We start from the raw sequence: 24,942 nt of genomic DNA on the forward strand, positions 1-24,942 counted from the left end.
GTTCTGCAGCTCCTTAGTTATAAAGATTCTAACCTTTCTAAGCCTTAGTTTGTCAAGCAGGGATGATGATTATATTTATTTCCAAAGCTTGCTGTGATGGTTAAACGAGAAAATGTGTACAAAGCGTTTAGCCTAATACTCCAAATAGTAGACACTTGGTAACCTTTCAGAGACATCAGATCACCGTACAAGAGGGGCAGATGTAACCAAAAAGTAAAAATACTCCCATATTACTATTACCCTCACATCATGTCCCCTTATTACTTTTACACAGAGATACTTACAGGTAAAAATAGAAACAAATAGGAAGAAAGCTTTATTAAGTTTAAAGTCATCAACAAAGAATTAAGGAAGATTTTTAAATTCTTATATTAAAGTCCTATATCTACATTTATTTCTCTGGATATGTAGACTTTCAGTTATACTTGAAAGGTTAAAAAGTATAAGGGAACTATTTCAATCTAAAAATTACCTTAAATAAGAGCAAAACTATCTCACATAAAAGAAAACAGGAAATTAGCATAAAGTGATCATTTTAGCAGTGAAGAAAGAAACTTCCATGTTCTGTGCAAGGTTTTGTTTTCAAAGATATTTTCAAGTGAAACACCATGATAACTATGAACTCTTCTAAAATTAAGCTGCTTCTTACAAAAATTTCAAAAGAAAACAGAATAACCTTTTATAAGCAAAATTCCAACCTGGAGTGGTAACTCTGTGAAGGAAAAGACTAGAGTTCAGTTCAGTTCAGTCACTCAGTCGTGTCCGACTCTTTGCGACCCCATGGACTGAAGCACACCAGGCCTCCCTGTCCATCACCAACTCCAGAGTTTACTCAAACTCATGTCCATAGAGTCGGTGATGACATCCAACCATCTCATCCTCTGTCGTCCCCTTCTCCTCCCACCTTCAATCTTTCCCAGCATCAGGGTCTTTTCAAATGAGTCAGTTTTTCACATCAGGTGGCCCAAATATTGGAGTTTCAGCTTCAGCATCAGTCCTTCCAATGAGTATTCAGGACTGATTTCCTTTAGGATGGACTAACGGGATCACCCTGCAGTCCAGGGGACTCTTAAGAGTCGTCTCCAACACCACAGTTCAAAAGCATCAATTCTTTGGTGCTCAGCTTTCTTTATAGTCCAACTCTCACATTTGCTTATTAATATAAATTTACATTAATTTCACTCTTTTTTGTTCTTACAAACAATACTTCAGTGACTATACTTAGAGGACTGGGTATGTGTGCACAGTTTTTGTTGGATAGGCATATAAAAGTGGAACTGTTGGTCAAAGGTTAAAAAAAAGTTTTTAGATTATCTGGATTGCAGTAGATTCCCTATCACACCGACCCTAGAAATGCTAGAAATTTAAACTATCAACAGTTTAGATGTACCTGCTTCTTAGTACACTTGTTAAAATTCAATTTTTTGCCAATAGCATAGGTAAAATGTGGAACCAAATTTTCATTTATCTGCATTTTTCTGAGAATGAGCTTGAATATCACTTGCTGGCCATTCAGAATTTCTCTTCAGTGAACTGTCTGTTCATATTCCTTGCCAATAAAAATAAACTGGTTTGTAGGACCACTCAAATACTGCACATGTTAAATTCATGTTGTAAATATTTTCCTACCTTTCTATATGTAGTTTACATTTAATTGTATTAAATGCAAATAATGTTAGCAAAAGTACTGTATTAATACATTATATTAGTTTCAGTAACTCACAAATGCTTGATGAATGGTATGTGGGTTTATAAACTAGATTTTTTTTGGCTTTATTAGGCTTTTCTGTGTTTGACAGTTAAATGTGTCTTTCATAAGGGAAAGATGAGAGATTTTATTTGGAAAGGAACAGCTTTTTCTTTAATTAACTGCCCTGCGATGGTTCTATGTAGTATCATTTGATATGATATCATACCTGAGTATAGAATACTTCTGTCATTTATCAGTTGATATACTACTTGAAAATAAGGACTAAATGGCATTTACTTTTATATCTCTTAGAGCTGTGCATGGTCTTCCATAATAGTATACACTTAACCAATTTACTTAATGTAAAAGAAAATTTAATATGTACTTTTAAAGTTCTCAATCCCAAACAAATCTGAGAAAAACAATACAGATAAATGAAAATAAAAGAGGTTAGAATATAATTTAAAACTCTCAACATATTTTTTTATTCATTCAGAATGATCAACAATGGGCAAATCAAATCTTTTGACTGATCTCTATCGCTTTCCCAGAAAGACTCAGATAAGAACAGTCATGAAAGACAAGCAGATTTAATCTAACATAAAGCAAGCTTTAGGAGGATTTTGGGTTAGTAAAATGTAATGAAATCTGGGGAATTGGTCTTAAAAGAAGTAAGTGATTGGAGGGTGGTACCATTTCATTCAGGTTTATCAACTCTTGTTTTTTTTTTTTTTTTCACCTACCTATCAGCAGCGATAGGAGAGGTTAATAAAGTCAACCAACCCTGTGGACTTTTAGTTCAAATCCTTAGGATCAGAGATCCTTATTCTTAACTTTCTTTTTTCTGCTTGTGATCTTTCCCCTTCCAAGTGAAAAGCAAAAGTCCCAAAATAATACTGAAAAGACCATGGTTGGTCTAAGAGCAGAGTCAATAAAAGAGATCAAAGAGACAGGGCAGACTTCTATGTCATTCTTCTATCATTCAATCCCTCCAACATTTCAGGCAAGTTCACGTTTGATTATTTAAATCATTCAACAAAAATTTTCTGTGCACATAAGTGACAAGAACTACAGTAGGCACTAGATTTACAAAGATGAAGATACTCCCTTATTCCCAAATGCATACAGTCTAACGTATGTTACAGAATATGAAGAAAAGCAAAGGAAAGTCTTATACTGCTGGGCTGGCTTGGAAGTGACTTAAGTGAACACTTTATTATACCAGCTTAATAAGCATTATCCACATTCTACTGTTCTTCTTAATGTTTCTTTTTATCTCATATGCATAAATGAACTTTGGCTCAAATCTACTAGTTTCTGAAGAGACTTCACAATGTGGTCACTGCCACAGAAAAGAAACATTCACCTTGTTGATTCACCTCCAATCACTTGTTGAACATTCACTGAAACAGGAAGAAGGTGATGGATTATATACATGTTATATCTGTATAGGAGGCGATCACAGAAAAGGCAAAAAAGATATGGGAGAGGAAAAAGGGATGTCAATCTATCCCTGTGCAAGGTGTTAAGAAAGTATAAATATTCTCAAGACATGTAAATTGGTAGCCTTAATCCAACCCAGCTTATGTTTTAGTCATGTCAGTCAACACACAAATGAAAAGTTAAACTGGAATTAGGAGGGTACGTAGGAATAGACACCCCACCCCCAAACTGCTAGATTATTCCTTAATATATGAGATTGATAAAGTTGCATTTAATTATAGCACCTCTGCCCTTTTCTATTGTTCTTGTCCCTTTCCTCATTCCTATCCTTTCTTGATAGTCTCCAGTTTTTCCAGATATGTATCTGCCAACCCTGACTCTATGATTAATGCTCAGTTTTCCTTTGTTTCTGAAACATCAGTGACCAAGCCCGAGCTTTGGAATAAAGACCCTTCATTTGTCCTCTGCCTCTCTTCACTGTATCTTTGTGGCCATTCTCTCTGAGACACAAGTTCTCTCTAAGGTCAATGAGGAGCTATAAAAACAGACATATGAAGTGCAGCCATGCAGACCAAGCCAGTGCCTCTTCTGGTTTTCCTCGCATGAGGTAAGTAGCCAAGAGCATTATAATAGTTAATACTGAAGAAAAAGAATTTGGAATTTTCCTTCTTTACAACAGAAGGATCTTATAAAATATTCTTTATGAAGATTTTTGCTCACCTGCTTATAATTTAATGAGCAAAACCAGACTAGATCTTGAAGCTACATACACAGGTCTTTCACTTTTCAGAAAATTAAATACAAAGTTAAAAGCTCCAGATCATTGGGTCAAGGCAATGAAAAAGAGTAGAGCTCCATTAGCAATAAAGGTTAATAAAAAACTTCTCATGAAATCTGGCCTAGAGGCTGTCTACTAGCATAACTAAAATCAGAAAGGTTGTGTAGCTTATCTATTGTAAGTAGGTGTAATTAACATTTTTAAAAATCAGAGTTAAATTTGATTGGAGTGTGCAGTTCTATACTCTCAGGCTCTTGTAAAATTCTGAAATCATAGACTCTGCATTAAAAGCTGTTAAACATGTTCAGTTCAGTTCAGTTCAGTTGCTCAGTCATGTCCGACTCTTTGCGACCCCATGAATTGCAGCACGCCAGGCCTCCCTGTCCATCACCAACTCCCGGAATTCACTCAAACTTGCATCCATCGAGTGGGTGATGCCATCTAGCTATCTCATCCTCTGTCGTCCCCTTCTCCTCCTGCCCCCAATCCCTCCCAGCATCAGTCTTTTCCAATGAGTCAACTCTTCGCATGAGGTGGCCAAAGTACTGGAGTTTCAGCTTTGGCATCATTCCTTCCAAAGAATACCCAGGACTGATCTCCTTTAGGACGGACTAGTTGGATCTCCTTGCAGTCCAAGGGACTCTCAAAGAATCTTCTCCAACACCACAGCTCAAAAGCATCAATTCTTCGGCACTCAGCAAAGGATAGAAAACTCAGTTTTGTTTCTATCATATATGCAGGAGACTAAAAGAATTCTAACAATAAAACAATCAAGTAATATTTAATTTATTTAGACTTTGATCAACGCCTCTCCTCCAGAATGGGTCTGAATATTTTACCAATGCAACTTAGAGAGAGGTACTGCTTTTTATTCTCTGAGGTCTTACTACTAGGGAAAGAAGGTGCACCTTAGAAAAGTCCATAAGTATGGTAGAGAAGAGATTGCAGTTGGCTTCATACTATTCCCTCCACATCTATGTCCTATCTGTTGAGACTCCTGACTTGGAGAAGAGAGAACAGACATGGCACCTTCCAACTGGAGCAGCAAAATGCTACCTGTACTTGATTCATATAAACAAAAGAAAAATAGTGCTCTATGACTAGAAAGTTAGTATGGCTTTCTATTTTTTTCTTCGGTGACTTGACATATACAATAAAAGTGAAAATTGTGGACGCTGAGGCAGAGCTGGGCAGTTCACAACTGAACCAACAGTTCGTTGCCTGTTATAACCCTTCTTCACGGTCTTAGTCCTCCTTCCTTCAGCTTCTCTTATTTCCTCTATTAAATGCCTCTCCCACACCTTTTCCTTCATAGTATCTATGGATTCTCATGGTCAGGCTCAGCTCCACTGGCAGAATTAAAGGCTACAGTGTCTGCTGTGTTCTGAAGAGCATCAGAAAACACTCAACACAATGGAGATGATGAATGTATTCAGTTTTCATCAAACATCAGAGAAAATATTCATGTCTATAGATTCCACAGGCAGACCATATCCTTAGAGATTTTATAGATACTGAGTATTTGTATATTATCTTTACCATAGCTTCACACTACACTGTGTGCTACATGTGCTTAGTTGCTCAGTCATGTCAGACTTCTTGCAACCCCAGACTGTAGCCCTCCAGGCTCCTCTGTCCATGAGATTTCCCAGGTAAGAATACTGGAGTGGGTTGCCATTTCCTTCTCCAGAGGATCCTCCCAACCCAGGGATTGAACCCAGGCCTCCTGCATGGCAGGAGGATTCTCTACTGTCTGAGCTACCATATTAGTAGGTATAGGTATATTCTATATATTCTATACATGTGAAATACACACAAACTAATATATACAGGACATGTCAAATAATGTCTCATAGTAAGGAGGCCAATTACTTATGACTCTAAAGTGAAGGCTGAATGAAGTTATTTTCAGAAGTGCAAAAACTGATTTGCCATTCACATGCTCACCATGTTAAAATTTCTTGATGCAGTTATAGCACAGTGAAAAAAAGAATCAAAGAATGAGGGTTACATGAATAATGATATCAGATAAGGCTGACACAGAAGTGCAGGAAGCTAGCTGAAAAAGCGAGAACTTCTATCAGACTCGGGTACTTAAAAAGATTCTTCACTGAAAAGCAAATTTAAATGGTACAGGATCAGGATTCTGCTCCTTTCTGCATGACTTCAATCACTCTACTTGGTTCTGTAATGAAAAGTATTTATATAACAAAATGTGGATGTATAAATATTATGATATAAAAATGATAATATTACAAAAATACAAAGGAAAGGAATGGAGGAATAGATGCATTAATTTTTCCTATTTTATAGTGAGGAGTCAGCAGATACTGTCTAAAGCTAGTACTTTAAGAAACAAAATTGATGTATATTACTGAGAATCATAGAGGTGATCTTTGTAAATAAAAGTAGAAATTGTTCACAGTGGCAAGGCAAAGTAGGATGGATGAAGGAGAATGTTAGTTTTCACTGAGTGCTGTTCATTTCATTCTGAATTTATTTTAATCTTTTGTGTAAATTACTTCCACTAAAAAATAACATTATACTGATTTTTGACAGAAGAATAAGGGTTTTAGGGGAATGGGTGGGAGACTTGTAACTGTAATCCTGGGAACTTTTAACTGTATCAGTGATACCACTGGGATTGTGTTTACTGTAAGTGATAAACACTTCCCTGGTGCCTAAGATGGTAAAGGATCTGCCTGTAATACAGGACATCTAGGTTTGATCCCTGGGTTGGGAAGATCCCCTAGAGAAGGGAATGGCTACTTACTCCAATATTTTTGCCTGGTGAATTCCATGGACAGAGGAGCCTACAGTCAATGGGGTTGCAAAGAGTCAGACATGACTGAGCAACTAACACACATTTTATTATAAATGAACTGGTCTTCTGAATTATGTCATTACTTTAGTGCTGTGTAATATTGTACCTACAGCACCTCTCACTGCTCTAGGGTCAAATGGGTGCCTCGCCTCTGTTAGCTGCCACAAGAAAGGAGTGTCAGCCTTGTTAGAAATGGGACAATCACAGCTGAAACAGAGCAGAGTTAGTATTTAAATCTTCCAGCTCTTACTCGGATTGATTTTTTGCAATCTTTTAAACTTACTATAAGAGTCAAAAATCCTGAGTTAGAGCTTTTTTTGAAAATTCATTTAACTGAAGAACATCACTTTTAAAAAGACAAATTTATACAATTTAGCTCCCTCACGCCCCCAAAAGAACCATAATCTTTCATCAGTTATAACTAGGGCTATAATTTGGTAATAGGTCACAGATTTTTCTTTAGGTTTTCTTACTGGTTTATAACTTCCAAATAACCTGAATGTTTCCTATTTTTACGAAAACAGTACAGAGGAAGTAATTTCCTGTCTTGGGACTTTCTGACTTTCATTACTTTTATTTTGGACTTCTTTTAAAGTAGAATTGACTCTTACAATTTGCCTGTGCTGTCCATAGTAGTTCTAGTTGAATAAGATCAGTTAACATTGTTTTATTTGTCTGCACCTGTTCACCATGCTAAAAACCCTTTTGATAGTGACAGATACAATTTAGTGCAGTTACACAGTTTATATATGATTGATCTCACAAATCAGGAATACTTGTCAAGTTCTTGCCTGGGAAAATGGTCGGGCTTTTCACATGTTTCTTCAATAAAGTCCAGTGGAAACTCCAGGCAGCCTAGGTGGGAAATTTTATAAGCGCACTTAGCCACAAAAATATCCTACTCTTTAAAGTATTTTGAATAATTATTTCAAAGAGATAAAAAGGTAGCAATTGCAAAAAAATTTTATTTGGACCCAAAGGTTATGGGGGATATTATATGTAAATATAATAGATGGGGAATAGATGGGGAAAACAATGAAAACAAAGACAGACTTTATATTCTTGGCTTCCAAAATCACTGCAGATGGTGACTGCAGCCATGAAGTTAAAAGATGCTTGTTTCTTGGAAGAAAATCTATGACAAACCTAGACAGCATATTAAAATGAAGTGACATTACTTTGCCAACAAAGATCCATCTAGTCAAAGCTATGATTTTTCCAGTAGTCACGCAGGATGTGAGAGTTGGACTATAAAGAAAGCTGAGCACCAAAGAATTGATGCTTTTGAACTGGTGCTGGAGAAGACTCTTGAGAGTCCGTTGGACTGCAAGGAGATCCAACCAGTCAATTGTAAAGGAAATCAGTCCTGAATATTCACTGGAAGGACTGATGCTGAAGCTGAAGCTCCAATATTTTAGCCACTTAAAACAAAGAGCTGACTCATTGGAAAAGACCCTATGCAGGGAAAGATTGAAGGCAGGAGGAGAAGGGGACAACAGAGGATGAGATGTTGAATGGCATCACAGACTCAATGTACATGAATTTGAGCAAGCTCAACAGAAGCCTAGGGTGCTGAAGTCCATGGAGTCACAAAGAGTCAGACATGACTGAGGGACTGACCAACAGCAACAAGATAATATCAAATATCTTATATAGGAATACTTACAGGAGCATATTTGAATATAACCACTTGTGGATTATATTTACCAAATTATTTTATGTCAACTTTGAACTCAGTCAGAATTAAACAATCAGTTTTCTTCCACCTAGATATTTTAATTATAGTTAGAAAGTATAAGACAGACTTTACAAGTCACCTTCAAATCAACTGAATACAAACTGGAAAAAAAAAAAAAGGAAAAGAAACAACATGATCCTACACATAGTACAGTTTGACAAATGGTGTTGCTAGGTTTCTCTGAGTTTTAATGTAGAAATACAATATTTTTTTTTCCTCTACAAAAGGTTATATAAAACATCTTTACCAGCAATAGATTTGCTTGTTAAAAATGCAGATTTCTGGACCAGATCCAAGATCTAACAAGTTAAAAGTTACGGGAATACAGCCTGAAAATATACTTTAATTTAAAAAACAGAGCACTTGATCACTAGGCACTCAAAAGTTTGAGAAGCTGAACCTCTGTGTGTGTAGCAGGTGCTGTTTTGCTGTGGCTATATCCATGTATTCTCTCTTGGATAGAAACTTCTTATGACATAAGAATCTTGTTCATTACAGGGTCAGGGTTTCCAATGACAAAAATGCTTTGTATGAAAGAGAGCCAAACTGAGGACACAGGGAACAGGTCACGTGGGGCCTATGTTCTGCCAGGAGGCCTACGTCACCCTCTAAAATGCCTGGCAGTTGTCAGAACTCGCAGGGGGAATTTTGTTCACTTTGCAAAATGCCCAGGAAGTTCCAAGGGTCACTTAAGAATACTGTGACACTGCTGTTAGGGTAGAGACAGTCTTTAACTTAAATGCATACCCTAATTCACTAATGAATACTTTATTCATTTTATTTCCGTGGTCAATCAACAGGATTCCTTACATTGGGAAATACCAGTAGAAAAAAAAAGTCTTATATTATTTACTTCTATTTTTATGTTCTCCAAATATCCTTTACCAGAGATCAGCTAGATGATTAAGCACCACGTATAAAATTACATTGTTTGCTGTGTCCGAGTGTCTGGACATGAATGCTTAGAGTGAAGTCAACATTTCAGATAAAAACTTTAATGAAATAAATTTCAAAACAATGCCTTTAGCATTTACATAGAGCCATCTTTATATCCCTCAACTCTAAGACAGATGATGTGATCAATTAAGTGGGATAGTCTCAGACGGTCAGAGTGCAGTGTGAGTCTGAGAAAACAAGCAGATGCTTCAAGAAGATGGCAGAAATGTGACAGTCAGAAAAGGACACAGGCAGCAGAAGGCGGAAATGGCAGACAGAAACAGCGACAGAAAACAGAAAGTAAATGCAGAGAGAAGCAACGTGAGAATGCAGAGAAGCGATAAAACTTGCTCGCACAGTAAGTATAATATTCAGTCACATATTTAATAGAAAGGAAACAGAAGTATATGTACATCTAAGATGATTTAACTGATAAATTCTGTATTCTTTTTGGAAAAAAAATATTTATTTTAATTGGAGGATATTTACTTTACAATACTGTGATGGTTTTTGTCATATATCAACATATATTAGCCATAGGCACACATGTGTCCCCCCCGTTCTGAATCCCTCTCCCACCTCCCTCCCCACCCTATCCCCATGGGTGGTTCCAGAGCACCCACTTTGGGTGTCCTGCTTCATGCACTGAACTTACACTGGGTATCTCATTTTATATATGGTAATGTAAACATGTTTCAGTGCTACAAAAATTTGTTTTGGTAGATCCTTCAATTAATTCCCGTGTTCATCAATACCCACGAAAGACAGGAAAAAGTCAGAGCATAATATACAGTATTTGTTCACTGATATTCCTGTCCCAACAGGACAGCATATGTAACTGTCCTGATCTTTCTCCTAGGTGTCTAAGACAGCTGCCATAAAATGAACAGGTGTTTGGGTTTGATGGCCTCAGTTTCAGAGAGATGGTGCTGTTTACTGGTAGCCAGGGCAATCACTCCCTAAACTGCATGAAGTCTGACACAGCAGTTCCTTCTTATGCTTGTTCCCTGTACTGTCATGAGCCACGCATGCCATCTGTGGCCCCTGGGATGCCTGAGGCCAGAGGAGAAGAGAGAGGGAAAGAAAAAAGACTTTTTATGCAAAGGAAAGGAAAAAACTGTAAGAGTAGGAAGAGAGGAGGGGGGCGAACTGAAAAAGAAAGCAGTTCTCTGTGTGGTCGACAGGCTAAAGTATAATCAACTCCAGATATTATATACCTTCCACTTGGACCACTTACTCTACATTCAGATCTCATTGCTTCAGCTTCTACCACCTCACCTGAGTTACCCATTTCTACAGTCACATCTGGAGTACTGAATACCTATCTTCTTTGAAGAGAACTAATATAAATATCACATGATATTGCTCATATGTGGAATCTAAAAAATTGGTATAAATGAACTTACTTACAAAACAGAAACAAGTCACAATAGTAGGAAACAAATTTATGGTTGCCAGGGGGAGTGATAAATCAGGAGAATGGTATTGACATATATACACTACTCTATATGAAACAGAGAACTAATAAGGATCTGCATAGCACAGGGAACTCTACTCAATACTCTTAACAACACACATGGGAAAAGAACCTTAAAAAAAAGTGGACACAGGTATATGTTTAACTCTTTCACTTTGCTGTACACCTGGAACTAATACTGTAAATCAACTATATTTCAGTAATAGTAACAATAGTAAAAAGGTCTCCTGTTCTCCGATAAGGACCTGTGGTTCGGTCTACTCACAAAATACAACCTTGGACAACAAGGGAGCAGACAGCAGCAGGGACTCAGAAGGAGAAGGAATTAATTAAAAATACTCTACTACTTCTAGCTTCTGAGCCAGCTCCATCAGTCTTCCAACTACTTCTTCTGGCCTACATTCTCTACCATATTCATATGTTGAATTGTCCTTTAACTTTGGTTAGGAAAACAAACAAAAAAAGCATGCTTACATAAAACAAAGAACAAAAAACCTAGTAAAGGCTTTTCATTAAATAAATACCCCCTCAGGCAGAAAGTCCAATTACAGATCCTACTTGGATTTTGGGTTTCCCTGGTGGCTCAGTGGTAAATGTAGGAGACGTGGGTTTGATCCCTGGGTCGGAAGGAGCTCCTGGAGAAGAAAATGGCAACCCACTCCAGTATTCTTGCCTGGGAAATCCCACGGACAGAGGAGCCTGGTGGGCCACTGTCCATGGGGGTCACAAAAGAGTTGGACACAACTTAGAGACTAAACAACAAATCTGGAATTTATTTTATTTGCATTTTAAATTATAGTCTTCTTTCTTAAAGTTCTGAATGAAGTATGGGAAAAAAAATTAGGAAAATAAAGCAAAGTTTTCACTATAGTCTGAAAAACCAATCCATGCCATCTAAAAATGCGCTATCTCCTTGTGACAGTCTTCACTAATAACTTCAGGAATCAATTTATTTTATCCCTTAATTTGGTGGGGCATATCTTCTTTTTCCTGATACACTGGGCTGAATGGAAAAATGAGGAGAAAGAAACCTGGAATTGAACCAGAGCTCTATCTAATATCTGTAGTGCTCAGAAACACTATTAAAAAAAAAAAAAGAATGGAATTCTATGATGTCACTTTTTTGCTATAGTGGGCATAATTATTGCTATGTTTGAAAAAGCATTCCTGTGTTCCTCCCATGAGGAGTGAGTAGACGCACTGAGGCTTTCAGGCAGTATATCTACAGTCAACAGTAGCTGCTTCACAGTCACTGAGCCAGCCCTGCTCTGACTCTGACGCTCTCACTGCCAGATACTGACTCCTATTACACTGCTCTGACTATGCATGTTCTTCACCGACTTTACCTTCACAGGGATGTCCTCTTCCTGGCTGGCTTTCTCTGAGGTGAAGACATAGGAGATTTCTTTGTGAGACGTGGTCTGGCGGCAGATGGCACACTTAATGGAGCTCCTGTGAGACCCCACGCTGTACTGTTCGATAATAATTGAAATGCACTCATTACAGAAACAGTGCCCGCAGGTCAGTACTGCCCACTAAAGAAGAAAACACACAGAATGTGCCTCAGCGAGATGCTATCAAAGATGCCTTCCAATCTATACATCTATTAAAAGGAAAGGAAGAGAGCCATCATTTCATTTCCTAAATATTTCATGATGAATAATAAAAAACCTTTAAGTCATAAAAACTAAATTATACTTTTAAACTATTTTTTAGTAAACCATAGTTTTTAGTTCTGCTCACACTAATAGGAGGACTAATAGTCATCAATATTTTGTAAGATGTTGGTGTTCTCATTTCAGTATTTAGGAAAAATGCAAATTACTCTGAGTAACAGATTACTACAATATTAATTCTGAGATATCATATTCAATACATTCTATACAACTTATTAAACATATTTAATTTTTATATGTTAAAGCATTTACTATACAGAAGATGAGATGCAAATGGTAAAGACAATAAAATTTCTGAGACAAACTAGTTGCATGAATCTCATCAAAACTAAAAGTAAAGAAACTACTTACACTATGATCCTTTCCATTTACTATAGTAATTTTTGTCAAAATGCTTTTATCACTTATTTTTTTATCCGTAATCTCCAGTATTACTGAGATTAATATTCTTTTGCTCAGTTTCCAATCTATCCTTTTAAGATTTATTATCAATAAACTATCCTTTAAAATCTTCTCCATAAACTATGGAGACTAAAAGGTATGTGCTTTCTGATTACTGATGGTCAGAGTACAGAATTCATATATTTAAATTTTACTCTTAGTTTCATAGGAAAAAAGTGCCAGAGACACTTTTACCCATTTAAGAAAAAGAAAAAAGACTTTTTCAAATTAAAAAAAAAACAAAGAATATTCTGCTATCACATATTTATTTATCATACAAAGTAGGAACTTATAGTATCGTAAATCACATTTCATAAAATAAAAATAATCTTTTTGAGGAGAACTAATATAGTACCATTTATTTTAGACATTTGTACACTAATATTCAAACACATATAAATTCCTATAGGATTACTGTTATTTGTGCTTTAAATTCTCGTACTATTAGATATTAATAATATTAAGAACTATGTTACTATACATTTGTAATACCGTAAGTAAATCTGTGTATGTTGTATTCTATTTCTGTACAATTCGCAAATATCCATGATAAACTGACAGTCAAGTGACTGAAAACAATGCTTAAAATTATTCATCTTTAATGAAAAAGATGGGGTTATTCTAGAAACATGTTTGACCTGTCACTTAAGGGAAAAAACATTACTCAAACATATTTGATATTAAGCATGTTAGTTAACCTCTGGCCATATCTTTAAGACAGAGATAATATTTGCCTTGCATGCAAGGTTTGAGGGTAGAGCAGGGGAATTTGTATGTAGAAGCCTTTGAAAACTGTAAAGTATTTTATAAATGCATACAGTACTTATTTTAATTTCACCTGTTTTCCCAGTTGCCGAGCACAGATTGGACAAGGTTCTGGATTAATACCTCCTGATGTTTTGTCCTGAGACTGTCCAAAAAAGAAAAAATAAAACATGTATTTTAAAAGCTGATACATGTTTTACAACTCATTTATAAAAGTAAATATTGGCAATTGAATTAAAATAATCTAATAATTGAGATGACCTAATAATTCATATATTACCTAATACTATCAATCCTGAGATGTACAAATAACATTTATTTAAGGAGTGAACAAAAAAATGGACACAATTTTTAATACCATTTGTGAAAGTTGTCATATTACTGTATTTATGATTATTTGTGATTATTATAGAAGGCAAAATAAAAAGCAAAATATTGATACAATTTAGCTAAATTCTCAAATTTTACTTTCATGCTAGATTTTTTTTTTTAAATAAAGAAATAGGTATTCTGCATATCCAGTTGGCATGGGATCACAGACATGGGAAGAGGCAGCATTTATTCATATGCTGCTGCTGCTGCTAAGTCGCTTCAGTCGTGTCCGACTCTGTGCGACCCCATAGACGGCAGCCCACCAGGTCCCCCGTCCCTGGGATTCTCCAGGCAAGAACACTGGAGTGGGCTGCCATTTCCTTCTCCAATGCATGAAAGAGAAAAGTGAAAGTGAAGTCGCTCAGTCTTGTCCGACTCTTAGCGACCCCATGGACTGCAGCCTACCAGGCTCCTCTGTCCATGGGATTTTCCAGGCAAAAGTACTGGAGTGGGGTGCCACTGCCTTCTCCGATTTATTCACGTAATTCCTTATTAATGCTGATTTCTTCTCAGGACCCTTTCTCTAATTTCACTAAACAGAAATACTATTGATTTGAGAGCTATCTATGCCTGGAAATCATGTCAAAATAGCTTTTCAAAATCTCCTTAAAAACTGGAAGATTTCTAAAACAAAGTCATCAAAATGAACAAGTTTTAAAACTGAGGACAACAAGGTAAAGTAAATTAGACTCACAGATTACTAAACTGTTCTTGATTACCCTTTGACTTTTATAAGCAGGAAAAAAAAAAGTAAATTGTGCATGGATTCAGCAGTTTAATGGTTAGAACAACTCCATTAACTATAATGTAAGTATGCAAGCATTTAAAAAAGTTGAACTGAATTATCCTTTTCCTTTTTAATTAATGATTTATTTCAGGTAACATGTAACAAACCACCTAAAACTTAGTGGCTAAAAAAAACATTTATTTCTCCTGATTCTACTGGGCACCTGGGTAATTTTGGGATGGACCGATTTGCTTTGGGCTGGCCCCACCCTCATGTCTAGCAGTTGGTAAGAGCTGGTCTGGGGAGAGGGCTAAGTTGAGGTATTTGCTCCTCAAGAATGGAACCTGGGTTTCCTCACTTAGTCTGAGAGTCCAAAAAAACAACGCAACTGGGAGAATGCCAAAGGGCATTACTGTTGTTTGGTCCCTAAGTTGTGTTTCTTTTGCAACGCCATGGGCTGTAGCCCGCCAGGCTCCTCTGTCCATGGGATTTGGAGTGGGTTGCCACTTCCTTCTCCAAGTGATCTTCCTGACCCAGGGAAGGAACCTGTGTCGCCAGCATTGGTAGGCGGTCCTTTACCACTGAGCTACCTGCGAAGTCCCCAAAGTGTGTAGACTTTTCAAATCTCTGCTATGACACAAGGCCAAAAGCAAATCATCTGGCTAAGGCCAGAGTCAGTGTGGGAGTGGAGTAACTAAGAGCATGCACACAAGAGAAGGCATTATTGTATTATTTTATAAACAATCTACCATTTGTTTTCTCTTCTAATGTGTTTAACATAAGAATTAGCATTTTTCCCATGAAGGGCCTGGTAGTAAATATTTTAGGCTTTGTGGGCCATATGATCTCTGTTGCAACAACTCAACTCTGCTATTACATAGCACAAAAGCAGCTGCAGACAATACTTAATGAATGACAATAGCTGTTTCATTAAATCTTTAAAATTTACAAAAACTGGTGATGGGCTGGATTTGTCCTATGTGTAGTAGTTTATGGATTCCTTATTTTCCTTCATTTACAAACTAAATTTTTTTCCTATTTTTAGTCAAATGGGTTTTCCCACATAGATTATATCTTTGGGATTTTAACCTTTTAAAAAATAATTCAACATATAGAGGATATCAACTTATTCTATAACTAAAAAAATGACCAACTGTCTCTTAATTTTGACCCTCATATTTAAAGTACAGAAATCTTATATTTTAAAAACTCATGTCCAGAAATATTAAAATTTTTTTCCCATGTTATTTTTATATATCTGGGATTTTTGCATGAGATTGACCTCAAATTTTTCTCTTTTTTACCCCCCTGCCAAAACAGTAGTCATCATTATAGTAATAGTAATAATATTAAAATATTGTAATAATATAAACACATTACCATCAAATACCTAGAAATGGTTTAATAAGCCAGGAAACACTCCTAACACTTTACATATATTAATTCATTTAATCTTACAAGGAGTCCTACAAGAGTATTACTATTCTTATTTTACAGATGGGACAAAGAAGAAAATAACTTGAAAAAAGTCCTATATTTAGAAAATAGTGGCTTCATGATCCAGCTTGCACTGTTTAGGTCAAAAGTCTACCTTCTGAATGATGATGCTATTTTACCGATAAAGAATGTTTTTCATTTTGTCATCACTGAGATTTAATGACATTCACTCAAATGTTATTTTGCACCAGTTTTTCAGGACCAATTGTAGTCTACTCTTTGCATCATTTTTCCTATCCAAAAATCTATTCTGATAAGTTCTTTGATAAGTAACTTTTCTGATAAGTTACTTTGTTAACTGTCACATTTATGCTTGCCAGAAAGCTGAATTACATTCATCCATGTCTGATATAGTACTTTGCTTAATGCTCAGAAAATATGCTGTGAATTACGTTAAATAATTCATTGCCATATCCTCTTATTTAGTAGGTTTCCAAACACACTGCACAATTTCAGGTAACAAATTAAAAAAATCTATGCATGCATTAATGGAGGCAGGTGTATGTATTATACAGTGCAATCTTCACGCAGAGGTATGCTGCAATACTATTACTGTTCAAGGTTTCGAACTAGTCTGTTTACATTGTGTTATGCTATATACTCATACCCTTTACATTATCTGTATAACATATTCTCTATAGACATCATCTGCTTTCCTGATCTGCACAGGTACTGCAGACATAGCTAGTGTTCTGACATGTAACTAACACAAACAAAAAAATGATTAAAGAAACACCTATAGCTTTAATTATGGGACTAACAGATTAAATAAAGAGAATCAATAAAGTGGTTTATTGATAGTGCAACATGGGAAAAATTAACATCTTTTAAAAACAATACCTTTTCCAAGTTAGTTAGGTAAAGAAGCTGCCCAAGCTTTTTCTGCAGCTGGGATGTAGCAACAGCTTTATCATTTAGTAGTTTCATACGATTCTGTTCTACCTGAAAAGCAAAATAAAACATCTTTATTCTAAGATAGTAACATTATATTAAACACACAAAATTCTTCTATTTTAATTCATCCTTTCAATATTTAAGAAACATATTTAAGTGTGAAAACTCAAATGTGCAAAATGGATACTGAATAATATATTTTTAAAACTGCATATATTTTGCTATATAGAAGAAATAGTATATAATGAACTTTTCTAAGTTTTTCTAAGTTATAGTCTCCAAGCTTTACAGAAAAAAAGATTTAAAAGATTTAAGGAACAAAAACAAGTAATAAAGAATATTATATTTTTAATAGGAAGAAGAAGGGTTGGTGGAGTTATTTTTTAAATTTTGAGATACAAAGAGGGATTTAACAGATAGTAACCTGTCAATTTTTCTGGGCTCCAAAATCACTGCAGATGGTGACTGCAGCCATGAAATTAAAAGATGCTTACTCCTTGGAAGGAAAGCTATGACAAACCTAGACAGCATATTAAAAAGCAGAGACATTACTTTGCCAACAAAGGTCCGTCTAGTCAAGGCTATGGTTTTTCCTGTGGTCATGTATGCATGTGAGGGTTGGACTATAAAGAAAGCTGAGTGCCAAAGAATTGATGCTTTTGAACTGTGGTGTGGGAGAAGACTCTTGAGAGTCCCTTGGACTGCAAGGAGATCCAACCAGTCCTTCCTAAAGGAGATCAGTCCTGGGTTTTCATTGGAAAGACTTATGTTGAAGCTAAAACTCCAATACTTTGGCCACCTGATGTGAAGAACTGACTCATTTGCAAAGACCCTGATGCTGGGAAAGACTGAGGGCAGGAGGAGAAGGGGATGACAGAGGATGAGATGGTTGAATGGCATCACTGACTTGATGGACATGGGTTTGGGTGAACTCCGGGAATTGGTGATGGACAGGGAGACCTGGCGTGCTGCAGTTCATGGGGTCGCAAAGAGTTGGACACGACTGAGCGACTGAACTGAACTGTACTGAATCTGTCAATATCTGTTCATCATTTAGCAAAGGAAAATAGGGTAAGGTAGGTTCTTGGCCACTCTTTGGGGAAGAGTTTCCCAGTTCTGAAAATGCTGGGGTAACAGGACACATGTCTAAAAACTGACCAAGAATAGCACACAGAAAATGCTCAAGAATAGATGAATATGCAATATGAAAGAGAAACACACAAATGTACCAAATCAGTGATGCTAAGCACATGATAGATATGAAATTGCTCATCTTCGACCTACAAAAACAAAAACATCATAGGGCTCAAACTAAGAGTAGTCAGGAAACATTTACTGAAAACATCACTGTCCTGATCTCTTCTATGTGTCTCACATTTTTGTGACTATCTATTCGCTGTGCTCTCTTCTGTGATTCACTTGCAGATTACCTCATGAGGCTCAATGATATGAAGAACTGGTGGGTTGGGCTTTGGCTCCCGAGGATCACGGACTCTCAGTCGTTCTGTAGCCATTGCAAGTTCATCAACAGCAGACACACGATTCCTCAGAGCCATCCAGTATTCATGAAGCAACTGAAGGAACAGAGCAGACAGACAGCGGTAAAGCACATAATTAAAATCGGTTAGAATCACTTAAAATCTTCAGTGAGGTCTTAAGACATAAATAGTTTTTTCATTAGGGTCTAAGGTGCAAGCAATCTTGGGACATTTTTGGGATGAAGTGTGACTGGATAATCTTCACAGGACACTAGAGTATATCACTTCTTCAGAATCTGAGGAATAGCACATCCCAAGATTTCTTGGTAGGATCAAAGAGTTTTAGAGCTCAATACTAGACTGGTGGAATCTCTGCTTTATTGTCTAAAGAAATACTTTTTATTATACAATATTTCACATTCTCAATTTTAATATGTATATAGGATAATGAAAATATTAAAATTACACAACTGAGTCTACATCATCCAAATTAGGAAAGAGAATGTCAGCTCCTTAGAAAGCCTCTGTGTTCCTTCTCAGCTGCCTTGCTCTCTTGCCTCACATATTCTTCCTTCAACCCCCAACAATGGGGTAACCACTATTCTGAACTGGACTTATTATTCTGTACTTTTCACTGGAGTTATATTAATCTACACATACTTAATAATCTGGTTATATAATTTTCTGAAATTTGTAAAAATGGTATCAGTCATTACAACATTTTTTGATATGCTGTCTTCAATAACATTATGCTATAAGTCAGATCCTGATGTGTGAAGCAGTATCTCATTCATTTACACGGTCTAAAAGGGTTTAGTCTGCAGTGTCACAGAGAAAAAAGTGCACGAAGATCGGGGTGAAATGTGTGATAAGCATTCCTCTGACACAGAAGACGTGGCTAAAGTGAGCTCAAAGGAAGACTGCAGGGCAAGTGAACACTGTATACAGTACTGTCTTCTTCCATGACCTGCTGTAATTAACGGTGTTAATGTGCTTTTGCTTTTAGAAGAGTAACGTGAAGAGAAAAAGATTACTACAAACCAACACTTTGGACTCTACAGAAGTATCATTCCCTAAACTATTAAACGCATGAACTGATAGACAACTTAGCTTCTCTTTCTTGAGAGAAATTTTTATCCTGCTTTAAAAGGAAGAACTTTAGATTAAATAAATAAAAGATATCAAATGGAATTATAATGGCATAAATTAAAAAAAAAACTATTTCTTTTATTTCCTCCCCTATCTCACTTGCAAAACAGGACAAGGGATTAACAAATCTACATAAAAAGAATTTCAGTAGTCATGTATGGATTTGAGACTTGGATCATTAAGATAAAGAAAGCTGAGCGCTGAAGCAGCGATGCTTTTGAACTATGGTGTTAGAGAATATTCTTAAGAGTCCACTGGACTGCAAGGAGATCCAACCAATCAATACTAAAGGAAATCAGTCCTGAATATTCATTGGAAGGACTGACGCTGAAGCTGAAACTCCAATACTTTGGCTACCTGATGCAAAGAATTGACTCCTAAGCAAGGACCCTGATGCCGGAAAAGACCGAAGGCAGGAGAAGGGGATGACAGAGGACGAGAGAGTTGGATGGCGTCACTGACTTGATGGACGTGAATTTGAGCAAGCTGTGGGAGTTGGTGATGGACAGGGAAGCCTGGTGTAGGGCAGTCCACAGGGTTACAAAGTCAGACATGAACTGAATTGATATAAAGGAAAATTCAAAATTAATAAATTCTGGAATTTCAAGTACAGAATTTCATGAATGAATATGAAGGGTCCCTTCGTGCATTATTAATTGCAATGGTTTCTAGTCTTGTATGTTGAGAACTATTTACTAAGTTCAGTCTTCAAGGTTGCTGATGTTTGGTTGTTATTTACAAAAGCAAAACAAAACAAAAAAGGAAACAAAATAATACTCTGATTTCAAAGAATATCAGTGTAAGGTCAAGCTAAAACAAGAATAACATACTTTCACGGCTAAATAGGTTTCATTTAAATTTCATTTTAGTTATTATTTTCACCAATTTAATAAACAGAAATTGCTTATTTCTTCAGTATATTTATTATTAATTAGTACAATCATTACATTTCATAGAAAGATAAATTATGATACCTCAACTTTCTTTTTTTTTAAAATATAAATTTATTTATTTTAATTGGAGGTTAATTACTTTACAATATTGTATTGGTTTTGCCATACATCAACATGAATCCGCCACAGGTGGTATTAGAAGGGAGGAAGGAGGAGGGATCAGGATGGGGAACACATGTATACCTCAACTTTCTGAAGCAGATTTTTAAAAATTGACAGAGAAAAAGGAAAGTAGCAATTAAAATTAATGTAGAGGTGGAGAATTTTTAATACAGGAAGGAAGATATAAATTACTGTTACCTTATATTCCTTCTTCCAAGCTTCAAAGAGATCCATTGAATTACTTCCCTCATCAATGAATTCAACATCAAATCTGTGTGATTTTGCAAATGACAGGAGCGCTTTCATAGATCGCTCTGTCTCACTTATTGCCCACAGACCACGGTTGGTGGTAGTTATTCGATCATCCACCAGTCCCTCTTCATCTTCTATCATTTCCTCAAATATTGCAGTCTGGCCTTTGACTCTGAAGGTGTTTGAGAAGAAAACCACAATAACTACTGTCAGTGGGTAACAAGTACCGTAAAAGCGATATTGGCAGAATCAACAGAAAAGCAAGGTCAAAAACAATTATTTCATCAACATTACTGACAACTTTCAATGTCATGTCTACAAGATCATGCTAGCAAGCCTTTGGAAAAACCACAGCAGCCTTGAGGCATCATACACTTGACCAGTGTTCTTTTAAGAGCAATCTGGCACAGTAAAAAATGGCTATAAATTCCAGGCTAAAATCTTACTCTGAGAATTAAAATACAAAACACAAATTACCACTATCAACCATACAAACAGAAAAGGCCACAAGATGACCTGAAAGTAAACTATTTTCTTTCTTTCTTTTTGTTTGAGGCAATCAGAACTTAGTCTTTCCTCAATTTCCATGTTTGTAAAATCAGCATAAGTTTACAAATGAGGATCCTGAGGCTGAGAGAAGTCCACTATGCACATTAGTGAGCAGGGATCTGAGTTCAAATCTGTTGTCTGAACAGTCTGTGTCCTCCCTTGAAGTTAACATACACTACTATTAACACAAGACATGAACATTTAGAGGGTAAACTTCAGCAAAGGGGAAACTGAGCATGTTACATGGTCAAATGCTAAGGTTTATAAACTGATTGAAAAAGAGAGAGAAAAAATAGTACTTTGAGGAAAATATGATCCTACACAGTACCAAGGCTTGGGGCATCCCTAGTGGTACAGTGGCTAAGACTGAGCTCCCAGTGCAGAGGACCTGGGCTCGATCCCTGGTCAGGGAACTAGGTCCCACATGCCACAGGTAAAAAGATCCTGTCTGTTACAACTAAGACCCAGGGCAGCCAAGTAAGTAAATAAATAAAAATAAATATTAAAAAAAAAAGAAAAAGACTAAGTCTTGTAAAATGTTTCATTTGAATCCATCAGAGGACTTACGTGTGAGAAAATAGTTTCGACTCATACTCTGTAAACAATTCATCAGCCTTACAAAAGACACAGCTGCAAAAGAAGAAATTATGAGAGAAAGAGTCACAGACATATCTGGCAATCAGGTAATCTCTAAAAGAGGCTGAGTATTTTATACCTCACATTTTTGTTACAACAAATAAGCCATTTTAGAAAAAAAAATACATAGTCCTCTGGTATGTGGTCTTAGAGAGGTTTTTATTTTTTAAGTTAGATTAACAACACATCTTTATTTCTATCTGAAATCAAATGAAAACAAATTTTATGTGAGCTGCTGTTTCTTCTGTGAGAAAAAATCTAGCTCAAAGGAATGGCGCCATCCGCCAGGTGATTTCTGCTATTACCCACCAGTTGAGAGGAAGTCTGACTGGTCGGAGATGGCAGATTGTTGCAGACTCAATAACATGCCGAGATGGAGGTCCCTCCAGGTTTTTTACAGCCTCTCTCACTTGCTTCTGGAACTTACTGAGCTCTTCCATATGTGTTGTCAGTAAGAACTGAAGTCCTCGGCAGTCACGGAACCTGATTCCCATCACCAGCACCACACACAAAAAAGAAAAGAATAGTAGGTCAATTTCTTGAAAATTAAAAAAGTGGTTGACAACGTGTTAAAGAAACTGAACATTTTACCAAGTCAAACCTGGGTGAGTTTACCTTAGGCATGTATGCAACTGCTATCTGCTAGTAAACAAAGAATAATAACATTGGGTAGCCCACTATGAAAGATAACAAAATCATCTGATAGTTGCTGGCCTCAGAACCAAGAAACAGTAAGCAAAACCTATGTCTCTGCCTCTGATGTCTGTGAAAGATGAGAATTGTCACATTTTTTTAAACTCTGACTGATGCCCCCTGACATCGATGCTCTTCGTGGAGAGGTAGTGACTGCAGAATGAAAAGTAAAGACAGAAAAGTGAGAAGAAAGAAGAAAAATGGCCAACAGTTATTTTCCATATTACCAGGAACTTGTACATATACACATGTATTTTTATTAACCACTTACTAAATGCCAGCCACTTTGCCAAGCACTCCTCCTGTTAACCTCAAAAGACATCATGGTCCCCCAATGTAGATAAAGCTTAATGAATTAAAGTAATTTAAAGCTAGAAAGCTATGTGGCAGAACTAAGAGTTAAATTTCAAAGCTCTTAACCAATCTGATAAACTGTAAATCAAACAGGTTAAGAAAAAATTTATGGATGTGTGTATGTATTTCTGAAAGGAAAAACAAAGCCTAGAATAACAAGAAATTAAAAAGTAAAAAAACATAAATGGGATTTGTTTGCTTTTTAGGTTAAGACTATATCTGACCTGCCTCTTGAGAAACCTATATGCAGGTCAGGAAGCAACAGTTAGAACTGGACATGGAACAATAGACTGGTTCCAAATAGGAGAAGGAGTACGTCAAGGCTGTATATTGTCACCCTGCTTATTTAACTTATATGCAGAGTACATCATGAGAAATGCTGGAGTACATGGATGAAGCATAGGCTGGAATCAATGTTGGCAGGAGAAATATTAATAACGTCAGATATGCAGATGACACCACCCTTATGGCAGAAAGGGAAGAACTAAGGAGCCTCTTGATGAAAGTGAAAGAGGAGAGTGAAAAAGTTGGCTTAAAGTTTAACACTGAGAAAACGAAGATCATGGCATTCGGTCCCATCACTTCATGGGAAATAGATGGGGAAACAGTGGAAACAGTGGCAGACTATATTTTTGGGCTCCAAAATCACTGCAGATGGTGATTGCAGCCATGAAATTAAAAGACGCTTGCTCCTTGGAAGAAAAGCTATGACCAACCTAGAGAGCATATTAAAAAGCAGAGACATTACTTTGCCAACGAAGGTCTGTCTAGTCAAGGCTCTGGTTTTTCCTGTGGTCATGTATGGATGTGAGAGTTGGACTGTGAAGAAAGCTGAGTGCCGAAGAATTGATGCTTTTGAACTGTGGTGTTGGAGAAGACTCTTGAGAGTCCCTTGGACTGCAAGGAGATCCAACCAGTCCATCCTAAAGGAGATCAGTCCTGGGTGTTCACTGGAAGGACTGATGTTGAAGCTGAAACTCCAATATTTTGGCCACCTGATACAAAGAGCTGACTCATTTGAAAAGACCCTGACACTGGGAAAGATTGAAGGTGGGAGGAGAAGGGGACGACAGAGGATGAGATGGTTGGATGGCATCACCAACTCAATGGATATGAGTTCGGGTAAACTCTGGGAGTTGATGATGGACAGGGAGGCCTGGTGTGCTGCACTCCATGGGGTTGCAGAGTTGGACACGACTGAGTGAATGAACTGAACTCAATACTGCAACCCCATGGGCTGTAGCCTACCAGGCTCCTCTGTCCATGGGATTTTCCAGGCAATAGTACTGAAGTGGATTGCCATTTCCTTCTCTAGGGGATCTTCCCGAATCAGGGATCGAACCCGGGTCTCCCACATTGTAGACAGATGCTTAACCATCTGAGCCACCAGGGAAGTCCTGCATATACTTTAGAAATGAGAAGTCTATCAGGTTCTGCATGATGAAAAAAAAGATTATACTAAGGTACATCCAAGTTAATAATGACACATGGAAAATGGAGCATATCTTTTTAGGGGGT

At 36.7% G+C, this 24,942-nt stretch overlaps 1 protein-coding gene across 7 annotated transcripts in view; it reads right to left on the bottom strand.

The window, feature by feature from the left end:
* SHPRH (SNF2 histone linker PHD RING helicase) overlaps window positions 1–24,942 on the bottom strand; it is an 83,216-nt gene that overhangs the window by 9,469 nt on the left and 48,805 nt on the right. For all 7 annotated transcript variants that reach the window (XM_069599300.1, XM_069599298.1, XM_069599301.1 and 4 more), the window contains 7 exons: window positions 22,687–22,860; window positions 22,309–22,371; window positions 21,139–21,364; window positions 18,689–18,832; window positions 17,205–17,306; window positions 13,842–13,913; window positions 12,233–12,421 (listed from right to left, as the gene is read on the bottom strand). In XM_069599300.1, coding sequence (XP_069455401.1) covers window positions 12,233–12,421; window positions 13,842–13,913; window positions 17,205–17,306; window positions 18,689–18,832; window positions 21,139–21,364; window positions 22,309–22,371; window positions 22,687–22,860 — 970 coding nt within the window. The remainder of the gene's footprint in view (window positions 1–12,232; window positions 12,422–13,841; window positions 13,914–17,204; window positions 17,307–18,688; window positions 18,833–21,138; window positions 21,365–22,308; window positions 22,372–22,686; window positions 22,861–24,942) is intronic.

Source organism: Ovis canadensis, chromosome 8 (genome assembly GCF_042477335.2).
Source record: "Ovis canadensis isolate MfBH-ARS-UI-01 breed Bighorn chromosome 8, ARS-UI_OviCan_v2, whole genome shotgun sequence".
NCBI classification, from domain to species: Eukaryota; Metazoa; Chordata; class Mammalia; order Artiodactyla; family Bovidae; genus Ovis; species Ovis canadensis.